General features: G+C 50.3%; 1 protein-coding gene across 1 annotated transcript; it reads right to left on the minus strand.

Moving 5' to 3' along the window:
* Positions 1 to 439: 439 nt before the first annotated feature.
* Positions 440 to 11,841, minus strand: LOC121305686 (DNA-directed RNA polymerase II subunit RPB1-like). The gene is given in 19 exon segments (XM_041237378.1): positions 440 to 1,711; positions 2,748 to 2,928; positions 3,631 to 3,767; positions 3,769 to 3,980; positions 4,420 to 4,602; positions 5,097 to 5,111; positions 5,114 to 5,344; positions 5,617 to 5,841; positions 6,402 to 6,607; positions 6,774 to 6,879; positions 7,428 to 7,599; positions 8,002 to 8,185; positions 8,320 to 8,542; positions 8,867 to 9,070; positions 9,455 to 9,549; positions 10,230 to 10,398; positions 10,596 to 10,805; positions 11,179 to 11,389; positions 11,672 to 11,841. Coding segments are annotated over 19 exon segments (4,299 nt in total). The 5' UTR covers positions 11,830 to 11,841; the 3' UTR covers positions 440 to 534.
* Positions 11,842 to 11,848: the final 7 nt, after the last annotated feature.

The following is an 11,848-nucleotide window of genomic DNA, read 5'->3' on the forward strand; positions in this document are numbered from 1 at the left end:
ACAGAACGTCTATTCTAGCCCAAGAGAGCACTTGGTAATAGTCTGTACCTAGGAGGAGATTCCAAAGTGTGGGGACAGACGGATTCCACACCTGAGGTTTGGGTAATTTCCATAGCGAGATGCTTCCATTTAAGGAATTTTAGAATATTAGCTCCATTTGAGAAAGAGAAAAAGGAAAGTTAGTTACCTGGCCTTGCCTTAAGAAATCAATTCATGCTGTCGCTTTGCAGCCAACAGAAAGATGAGAATTACCAGTCATTCAAGTCTCATGAGAACAGAAAGGCAGTGGCTCCAGATGAGCCGGTAATTAATCTGCCTGTCTGCCTGCCTGCGCCCCCCCCCCCTTTAAAATAAAAACAGGGGTCCAATTTCCTTATCCCCACCCTCCCTGTTTTTCTGTCAATCACAAAAAATGGTTCACTAGATTGCTCTAGAAGTTGAAAAAAATAGACAGCTGGTGAGAATTGAGAAAAAAAAATGAATGCAGTGTCAGCCTCCGTCCACAGGAGGCGCTCTCCAAATCCTCCCCCAGATCTAGTTCTCTTCATCGCTGTCGTCCGGGCTGATGGCCGGGCTGGTGAGGCTGTAGGTGGGAGAGGTGGGGGAGTAGCCTGGGGAGGTGGGGGAGTAGGTGGAGCCCTTGGGACTGGTTGGGGAGTAAGTGGGGGACGTTGGGGAGTATTTGGGAGACGTTGGGGAGTAGGTAGGGGACGTGGGGGAGTATTTTGGGGAGGTAGGGGTGTAGCCCGGGGAAGCGGGAGAGTAGGTCGGGCTTGTGGGGCTGTATTTGGGAGTTGTCGGTGAGTAAGTAGGAGAGGTCGGGGAGTATTTGGGAGAAGTGGGAGAGTATTTTGGGGAGGTGGGAGAGTATTTGGGGGAGGTGGGGGTGTATTCTGGGGAGCTGGGGCTGTAGGAAGGGCTGGTGGGGGTGTACTTGGGGCTGGTTGGGGAGTAACTGGGAGAGCTGGGGCTGTAACTGGGAGAGCTGGGGGTGTAGGTCGGGGACTGGGGGGTGTAACGAGGACTGGAAGGAGAGTAGGAAGGCGAGGTGGGGCTGTACCTGGGGGACCCCCACCCCCAAGGGGAGGTAGGGCTGTAGTTGGGAGAAGTCGGGGTGTAGCCCCACAGAGGTGGGGAGTAAGAGGGGCTCATTGGGCGAGTACCAGAGGGACTGGTGGGGGTGTAGTTGGGGCTGGTGGGGGACCCCCTCAGCCAGGGGGAGGTGGGGCTGTAGCTAGGAGAGGTTGGAGAGTACGAGGGCGAGGTGGGGCTGTAAGAGGGGCTGGTAGGGGAGTAGGAAGGAGAGGTGGGTGAGTAAGAGGGAGATGTAGGAGAGTAAGAGGGGCTGGTGGGAGAGTAAGAGGGCGAGGTGGGAGAGTAAGAAGGGGAGGTCGGGGAGTAGGAAGGAGAGGTGGGAGAGTAGGAGGGAGAAGTCGGAGAGTAGCTGGGAGATGTGGGCGAGTAGGAGGGGGAGGTAGGGGAGTAGGATGGAGAGGTGGGTGAGTAGGAGGGAGAGGTGGGGCTATAGTTGGGGCTGGTCGGGGAGTAAGAAGGGGAGGTGGGGGAGTAGGAAGGGGAAGTGGGGGAGTAGCCAGGGCTCTGGGGGGTGTAGCCCCCTGGAGAGCGTGGCTCATAGGCTGGGGAGGTGGGGGAGTAGCTGGGAGACATAGCGCCACCTGGAGGTAAAAAAAAATGCATTTCACTTACTAGAATAAATCAAATGCAACAGTCTGGCTTGGGTAAAATGCTGAAAAAATGGTTTTTGATGCTAAAGGTTCAGAACCTGATTTATTTATTTATTTTTTTAAGTCCAGTAGCAGAGATAATTAATTGGTCACATCTAGTTTTCAGGAGTGAAGAGTCTCCAAGCAGCCAATTCTGGACGTGGAGTGTTCATCTGTCAACGGGGTGCGTCCGCCAGCATTTAACAGAGAACAGTAGGTAACAGAACACCGCTGGTGTGGATCAAGGCTGGGGTTATCCAGCATGTCAGAGTCTCTCCAGATCATTACACACAGCCTGGCACTCTGACTTAACCCAGATCAGCAAAGCCTGAAACTGGCAAAACCGTTGTGCAACAGCAGTCTTATTCCCAGCCCTGTAACTATCCTTATAAAACCATAATCATGATGGCTCTAGCCTGTCCACAAAATACTGTACTACCTGGCCAGGCTGTTGTTGTGACCACACTGTGCATTAAACCTCTACTTCATCTTTGATTGGAAGGAAGTTAGCATTCGTCCTATCCATGTACTCTTCCCAACTTCCTCTACCTGCCGACCCACGCAACACGGACAACGTCACACTTCGGTCCTCTTCTGAAATGTGCCCTCCCCTACATCCACGACCCGTCCTGGACCCTTGGGGCGCCTTCCCCACACCGCCCTAGTGGTGGAACCCACTCATCGGCCCTGACTGTCCGGTGACCGCAGCCGGCGCTCGCGACTCCCCTCCTAGGTCGGGTAGTGATCCCAAGTAACGTGACGACCACACCTCCCTGACGAGGAGAGCGTTAATTTTTTCTGTTTATTTCAAAAGTGTAATGCACAGCTGCCCATTGGGTTTTGCATCCGTAGTTGGATCTCCTAGCTTTCATATATCGAATAAAACCTCCAAGTATTGTAACAGAGTTACACACCGTCAGCTTCTCGTCAAGAGCATGTCATACACCCCACCCCCCCCCCTACCCCCCCCCTGATGTTTCACAAAGTGAAAAAGGTGACGCTTCAAAATCTAACATGAAATACTACAGTGATTTCAATATACTGCTTAATATATTACTTGTGCTTTTAATGTTTGGATTATTAGACTCACCGATGCTGGGAGACCAGGCTCCATACGCTGGCGTGGCTCCCTGGTTCCAGGGTGTCATCGCTGGGGACATTCCCCCCATCGGACTGGGAGCAGAGCCAAAGAACATACCCGAGGCTGCAGGACAAGAGAGACACCATGAGGACAGGGGACACACACCAACAGAGGGAGGTGGGTAACCACCCAGTGTGAAAGTCTTCAAAAGATCGTAAAGGAATATTGCACTGAAATCTACAACAGAGCTTCAGGAAACACAATGCCACGCTACAATTTACAAATCTTTAACTACACCTTTATGAAACTGAAAAAATAAAACCACAATGTAAGAATACACACGAGATACTGCGAAACAGGAATCGAGGAGATGTACACAGTTAACGAAAGCGATGCACTGAAGTGTGGTGGACAGATCTACAATAAAATGCCTTTTAAACTTGCAAGTTAAATCTGGTTTGATACTGTCAAAAAAAAAATTAGTCTCTTTCAATATCATTAGCAAGCTTCCCCCTTTCAGTCTCACTGTGGTATGAAAGGCGCTATAAAAAAAACAGTACAATTGAGAATTTAAGGATATGGACAAGAATAAAAATGTAACCCAATAATTGCTGTATTTTTTTAATACGTATTTTTATTTAGCGCCTTTCGCAGTGGACCTCCATCACAAAGCCCTGGACTTTAACCACCGGGCCACACTGCCTCCTGTGTTACAAACTACACTTGTTTCTCAGCCAATTCATAAATAGAAGAAACGCATGTTCGTTTGTGCCAGGACTGTGGGAACGCACGATTCCCATGGCACGGCTCTGTGGTCACACTCACGTCCTGCCACGCTGATGCCAGGGATGTTGGTAGGGATCTCCATGCCGTATTTGCACTTCTCCGCGTCCAGCAGCAGATCGAAGCAGCCCGTCCCGGCTGGAGCCAGCTGCCCCAGCATGATGTTCTCAGACACCCCCTAGCCTCACCGTTTCCTCGAAGGAGCACTTCATGAGAGGCCCCGTGTCCTGTCGGTTCACGCCGTGGCGCGTGATCGCCATCAAGTGGCCGCGGCAGGTCATGGTGTCGCACAGCAGCGCCAAGTGGCGGTAATTGACATAGGAGCCGTCGAAGGAGATGACGTGGTAGAGCTCGCGCTCCAGGGCCTTCCGCACAGCCTCGATCCCCAGCACCTGAAACAACATTCAAAACAGAGGGACTGATTGAATACCTGCCGGTAACACCCAATACTTTCCAAAAGAGAGCAGTTTAAGCCGTGCTTGGTCAGGATTGCACTCCTGGTCCACCTTCTCTCCTGTCATTAACCAACCAGCAGCTTCCCTTATTGACTGACAGGATTTTAACCAGTAACATTCTCTGAAGGCAGTCCTACAAAACCCAACAGATATCCCCGTTTGCAATCAAATTTGCCTAATTACATACATAACCACGAAATGGGGCAGCGCGTGCAATGAATTGAAAGCTACATAAACCCCCACTACATTTATTTTATCATCTAGTGAGATTTTTAATTTGCTTGGACATCACGCTGGAGTCAAACTGTTCAGTTATGTCCTGGGATCTATGCAGTGTAAGCTGCTTCCCCGTCCTGTTGCTGGCAGCGGGACTCACAGTGAAGATCTCCACGATGTCGTTGGAGGTGGTCCTCACGGGGTCCACGTCCTTCTCGCTCAGCACCCTCATCAATCCCACGCCGTCCGTCTCCAGAATCCACTCCTGCAGAGCTTTGAACTCCCCTTCCTCTGTAATGATGATCTTCTTCTTGTTGTCAGTCTGGGGCAAGTGCATGTACACCTAGAAAGAAAGAAATTAGGTTTAATAACCAAGCAAGGTGCCCAGAGGCCTTTAACCCATCCGGTTCCTAGCAACAGATTAATCTTAGAACCTTGTCAAGTTGGGTTTTAAAGAGGATCCCAGCGATTTACTTACTCTAGAACGGTTTGCACCCACGAATTCAATTTTGCACCATTTCTGAAACACTGCCCCCCGCCCACCTATCCAAGGTTATCCTGGGATGGTAAAGTGTTTGATGCAATCCAGGTGTGTTTTTCATGTTCAAACATATTTAAAAAGCAGTATTAAAACCTGGAAACTAACTTTCTATAACAATCACATGCAATAGATCTAAACTGAGTTACATTCAAGTGTTTCTCAATGACAAACATGGACTAGGTCTTTCAATTAGAATTGATTCCATTTGGTTTAGTCGTTCAGCCGTATTTTGAAACACGATAGCAGATTGCACGGTGCGTCTCAGTGCGCTCCACAGTGTAGGCGCAGTGTCTCACCTTGCTGATCTGCTCTCTGCGATCTGCTCCATGGTGAGCTTGCGGTCGGTCATGTGCTTGCGGTCCAGCTCGATGCGCAGCAGCCAGGGCGAGATGCGGGTCACGTCGAAGTCCGGCATCTCGTAATACACATTCACCCACTCCTGGTCCTCCGTCACCACTGTGTTCTGGGGGTTCGGGTCATAGTAGATGGCCGTGTTCGCCGTCACCTTCCTCAGGGTCGTGTGCTCCAGCCGGCACAAGATATCCTGGGGAGAGGGGAGGAAAGAGGGAGGAGGAGAGGGTTTAAACGAGGGCACTAGCCACCAAACTGCTGGTCTACTTAGATTGGATGCATCTGGTTCCACCCCCCCCCCCATTCCAATCAACACCACTTTAGAAGTGCAGATACTCTGGATTGCATTCAGGGTTTGGGGTCAAATCTAATTTGAAAAAAATCAATCCCAAGATCAATTCAATTCTAAAATTCCATCTGTTCCAAAAAACAGTTGACCAAAAACAGCAAAGGAAAAAGCCCCACCTTGGCCCTCTCAGCGTCTCGCGCTGCCTGCCCCAGCAGGAAGACGGTCAGCGAGGGGGTCTTGGGCCGCTTGGAGATGTTGATCAGCTCCTTGAGACGCGGCACACCCAGGGTCACGTTCTTGGCCGACACGCCGGCGTAGTGGAAGGTGTTCAGAGTCATCTGAGTGGCGGGCTCTCCGAGAGACTGAGCGGCCAGAGCGCCCACCATCTCACCGGGGTGAGCCTGAGGAGAGACAGTTAACGAGGAGAGAGAGAGAGAGAGAGGACAGAGAGGGTTTGCAAAGAGAGGAAGGGGGAGAGGAGAGCAAGAGAGAGGGTTAGCGAGGAGAGCATATCTGCAGGGCAGAGAGCTCTACAGGACAGGCCTGAAATCGGAAGGGAGGGGGGCACTGTCTCCAGGAAGGAAAGACCAGAGAGGAGAGACACTGGAAGGGAGTGAAAACGTTTGGCAGAAGTTTGTTTTCTAAAGACTGCAATTTATCAGACTGAGTGAGCAAGTGGCAAGAGAGAACCAAAAAAGAGACCAGAGTGTTCAACTAAAAATGTAACCAGTCATGCGTTCATCCATTTATTGTACTCTTACAACCAAATACTTCAGTTTAACTGCTCAAACTCAAAACGTATTGACTATTTTCTCTTATTTAAATATGTCCTTGCTAGCGATTTTAATGTATTTTATAACTGCTCTTCTCTGCAACGTGATATTTTGGCAACTGCGAGATCGCCCTGGATAAAGGGCGTCTCTGAAACAGCGATTGCTGTGGCTCAGAGAGGAGGACTCACGATAGACTGGTTGAACTTGGCCTCGATCTCGCCCAGGAGCCAGTCGTAGGCCTCCGTGCTGAGCCGGAATTCCTCAGTCATGCGGCGGCTGCACAGCGTGGAACGCAGGTGGATGTTGAAGAGCAGTGTGGCGTTCTGCTGAGCCTGTCTGCTCAGGGGGTCGTCCCCGTTCACGATCACCAGCTTCTTACTGAGCTCCTTCACACCTGGGGAGACAGAGGGAACGTTTCAAGGCTGGAGGCAGACCACCGTCAATTATTCTGCACCAATTACAATTCTAAAAAAAATGTACCCCAACCTACACATTAACTGTTTCCTAAATAACTAAGAACTGAAGATGGGTACAAATACAGACAGAGAGAGGAGACCTACCTTCCACCACTCTGAGTGGGTTCAGGTCGGTCGGGGTTCTGGTGTTGATGCGGAAGATCTTCTGTGCATTCCAGATCATCCTGGCGATGTTGCACGGCAGCACCACCTGGTGGACAAAACAGGAATTAACCTCTCCATAGAACACACACACAGCTATGGCAACACCTAGAACTAAGAGAGACTATATATACACACAAGCATTTAATGTAAAAAATTGTCAGAATTGTCAGTTTTTCCATTAAGTATATGGGAAACTTCAAAGCGGCCTGTAATTCAATATGTTAATGTAACTTCAGCAGAATTCGACTTATGAAGCAAAATTAGTGAATTCTATACAAAAGGGTGATGCAAAAACTTTTGTTCATAGCTGTAGATGAGAGAAAGCCAAGGGTTTAATATTATTAGTCATTTATCAGATGCTTTTATACAAAGCAACTTGGAGACTAGGGCGGTGAACTCTACATCATCAACAACTGCTGCTGCTGCTGCGGAGTCTCTTCCAATAGGACCTCGTTTGTTTTAAGTCTCGTCCGAAGGACGGAGCACAAGGAGGTTCAGTGACTTGCTCAGGGTCAATAGCATTTCATTATAAAGCCCCGGTCTAACCACTGGATCACACAGCCTCCTCACTGGAGTGCAGCTCCTCTCTCTCACCTTGCTGTCCCCCGTTGGGAAGATGGCTCTGAGGATGTCTCTGTCCTCCTTCATCTGCTCAAACTCCTTCTCCAGGGTGCCCTGCACGAGGGCGTTGGTCATCACGTCCTTCACCACCTCCTCCTGCAGGATGCGCCGCAGAGCACGGTCGTTGGTGTAGTCGAACTTGAACCTGGGGAGGGAGGAGGAAAGACAGAAAATAAGGAGAAAGAGCAAGACAGAATAAAAGAGCAAGAGACCCATTATTGTTTCCGGTATAGACTTCTGCGATACAATTTTGTAGTTTGATTACACAATGTTAAAGATCTGAAAACATATACATTAGTTGTCTTTGTCTCAATCCTAAAATTCTCACTGGTGCTACACTTCAGGCCACAGAAATTAGAAAAAAAACTGACATCTATATCCCTTACTTACAGAGTATTTACTGCACTGCAGGACTAACCCAGTCTCCCTAGTTTAAAAACAGCTACGCTACTGTATAACATTGGTACAGAACTGTCGCTATTCGCAAGCCGCAATCTCTGTGTGGGTAAAACCGCGGCGGCGAGCGCACAGACGGGTCGGTTCTCACTTCTTCTCGAAGGCCTTGTGCGAGGGCTTGAGGGTGGCCAGGTTCTGGAACTCTACGGACTCTCCCGCCAGCCCGTCCTCCCCGTAGCGCAGCTGCACCACCTGGTTGATGGAGTTGCGCACAGTCGCGTCGTACTTCACCATCACAGACTCCATGGATTTGATCAGCCGCCGCTGGATGTAGCCTGCAGGGGGCAGGAGAGGGTCATTGCAGCAGGCCTGAGCGTGTGCCTCTTCGGATGTCAAACAAACGTGGTCCTATTGGGAGCGACTCTGCAGCTCTCTTCCCCCTTCCCCCCCCCCCCCCCCCCCCGCTCACCTGTCTCTGCAGTCTTGACGGCGGTGTCGATCAGCCCCTCTCTCCCTCCCATGGCATGGAAGAAGAACTCTGTGGGGGTGAGGCCGGCGAGGTACGAGTTCTCCACGAAGCCGCGGCTCTCCGGCCCGTAGTCGTCCTTTATGAAGTGCGGCAGGGTGCGGTGCTTGAAGCCGAACGGGATGCGCTTCCCCTCCACGTTCTGCTGCCCCACCACGGCGATGACCTGGGGAGAGGGGAGGGGAGCGGGGGTCAAACAGTTGCCTGCAGACCCCGGGTCAGCTAGGAGCTACAGCAGCATTGTTTAGTTACAAGGTTACAAATCTGCTGCAGTAATTTCATTTCTAAATACACTTCGCTAAAATTCAAGACAGCTAAACACGTTAACTTGATTTTAAAATAACCAAGCAATGAAGTTACAGGTTCAAAAATACAGAATATAACATTTTTCTAAAACAGTTCCAAGCCCCATGACTGGGTGCAGCAGCAGCGTTGGCATCAGTTTCTAACCCTGCTTCTCTTTCTTTTTCTTTTTCTCTCTCTCTCTCACCTGGGAGATGTTAATCTTGGAACCCTTGGACCCGGCCACCACCATGGATTTGAAGTTGTTGTACTCGGACAGGGATTTCTGTGCAGAGGAGCCAGTCTTGTCACGGGCGTCGTTCAGGATCCTGTTCACCTGGTTCTCGAAGGTCTGCCTCAGTGTGTTTCCAGGCGTGGGCTCCAGCTCATTATTATGAGCCTTCTCTATGACCTGCCGGCAGAGGGGGAGGGGGGGTGGAGAGGGTTACAACTACAGCATCGCACAGCAAGCTGACACCTAGCACCTCTAGATCAGCGATGACCAACCCTGATCCTGGAGACTTGACAACCAGAAAGACCTGCAGGATTGTGGGCTCTCTCTCTCTCCCAGACCAGGGCTGATCATCCCTGCTCTAGGACATCTGTGCAAACAAGCAAAAATAGCTCGGAAGTTTTTACAAATCGGCCCATCTTTCTGGGCCTGCCCACCCCCACTACCCACTGTACAACCCGACCAAGCAGCGATCAAACGTGTCAGCCGTCTGCCCTCAGTCCTGTACGCCTGCCTGTAGGGAAAGGGTTACTTGTCACGTAGGAGCTGCAGCCAGACACTCACCTCTATCACATCCTGCTTGGCTTTCTTGATGGTGCTCTGGATATCCAGGTAGGTCTTGGCATCAGCAATGGAGTCTCCAATACCGATAGAGTGACCTGAGGGACAGAACAGAGAGGCTCCCGTCACTCATCCCTCTAACCCAGGGGCGTCTCACACTCCACAGCTTTCCTTCCACCCGACCAAGTTACTTAGTCTAATTTATTGATTAAAAATCTGACAGGTTTAACTATTCTCTCCAGGTCTCGGTTTTGTAGCTTGCGTACCTTCAAAAAAATCACTTTAAAAATACACTGTGAAATAGACTTTGTAAAATTAAACTTATTACGCTCATTTAGAGCAATAGCTGGAATGAAAACCAGAAGACCGTGTCCCTCAAGGACTGGCGTTTCACAACCCCGCTTTAAAAGCAAAAGGACTCACATCCTGGTCCTGGGGTACCCCGCTATAGGAGTCACTTCTAGAAAGTGTGGGATTTTAAACACATGCAGACACACATCTGCAGTCTGTGTTGATCACCAGATCATGATACACTGTACCCCAACACCTTGCCCGGTTCTGTCCAGCTGGGTTTATTCCTGGTGTAATTTCACCTGTAGCTGTACATTACAATAGATGATCCTCGTCGGCTCACACACAGGGAAAATGGTGTTAAACATTTTTAAAAAAAGCAATTCCGTATAATGCTGTAGTTTCAAAACGTTTCTCTCTCCAATCGAACTTTTAACTGGGACAGGCTCATCCCTTCCCTTCCAAGGCTCTGCCCGGCCGGACTCACCCTCGATGAGCAGCCAGTTGTTGATGACAGTCTGGATGTTGCTGTAGAACAGCCTGGTGGTGTCGTGTCCCATCTCTAGGTAGGAGAGATGCACCAGAGAGCCGGCCGAGGTGCCCAGAGACTTCTTACACAAGATGCCCATTATCAGCTCACCGTTCTCCACGATCACCTGGAGAGAAAGATTGCAAGAGAGCAGGGGAGAGAGAGAGAGAGAGACAGTGAGGAGAGCAACACACACCAGCCATTCTCCAAGACCAATTGAGCACATTGCTATGATCGGCTGTGTGTCCAGCTAAGAACTACGTCTGCTTGGGGGGGTCTCGGGGTTATGCTGTGAGGCTACAGCTTGATGGTGATCTGGCTCACCTTGGTGTCTCCGGGGGAGATGTGCTTGTAGGGGCCGCTGTCCTCGTCGTCGGGGTGGGTGCTGTGGGTACGGATGGCGTTGATGTGTCCTGGAATGATGAGGGTGAAGACCTGCTTCCCGGTCCACAGCGGCCGCGGCTTCAGGATGGCTGGCTGAGGAACCTTCCCGTCCCAGGTGGAGAGGAACATGAGAAGATTCATCACCTCCCCCTGCGAGAGAGAACCACAAGCGGTCAGAATCTCTGATCCTTCCCCATCCTGCTGTCAAACTTAAATTATATTTCGAAATCTTGCATGAAATACTACTGTACTACTATTACGGCTCCTAGATGACTGGTTGCAAGATAATTTTTGTAGTTTCTTGGGATTACGTGATAAAATAAAATACCTAAGTTAAGCTCATAGTTTAGTTTTTTTTTTTTTTTTTTAAAACGTTACATCAATCCTTAAATTCTAGGCAAGGCTAAACTTTTGGCCAGAGCTGTGTATTTACAGCCAGGGTGGTTCTCAAACACCAGGACCGGGAGCAGGGGGTGATGTGCGTTTCTAACCCTGCGATCCTTCCCCGCCGTGCCCCTCTCACCCGCTCCAGAAAGACGTCCCTCTTAGTAAACTTGCGCACGGCGGTCAGGGTGTCCTGCACGATGCCCATGACGGGACGGTTGGACTGGGGCGTGACGATCATCCTGGGCACCATGGCCAGCTCCTGGATCTCCGCGCGGGTCTCCAGGGACTGGGGCAGGTGCAGGTTCATCTCGTCCCCGTCGAAATCCGCGTTGTAGGGGGTCGTCACGCTGGGGAGGGAGGCATGACGAATTTTAGTAGAGAGAAATTTATTAAATACCATTTAGACTTAAAAATGCTTTTTTAAAATCAAACATGTTTAAATAGGATTGATAGCGTGTGTTTTTGTACAGATTAAATCACCTCCCTATTGGACCCTAACAGCAGGCGATACACTTCTAACATCGCCGTGGTGCGTCAAACGACAAAGCGTTCAAAACGTCTAAACCTCAAGGGGTTCTACAGAAACGGATGGGGTGGGGGGGGGGGGGGGGGGGGGGGGCGCTGCGTACCTCAGATTGAGCCGGAACGTCGACCACGGCAGGATCCGAACCCTGTGTCCCATCATAGACATCTTGTGCAGTGTGGGCTGTCTGTTGAAGATGATGATGTCACCGTCACACATGTGCCTCTCGACCTGGGAAGGGAGGAAACAGACAGGAGAATTCATCTAGTGGCTGGGGGGAAAA

Source organism: Polyodon spathula, chromosome 44 (genome assembly GCF_017654505.1).
Source record: "Polyodon spathula isolate WHYD16114869_AA chromosome 44, ASM1765450v1, whole genome shotgun sequence".
In the NCBI taxonomy this organism is placed as follows: Eukaryota; Metazoa; Chordata; class Actinopteri; order Acipenseriformes; family Polyodontidae; genus Polyodon; species Polyodon spathula.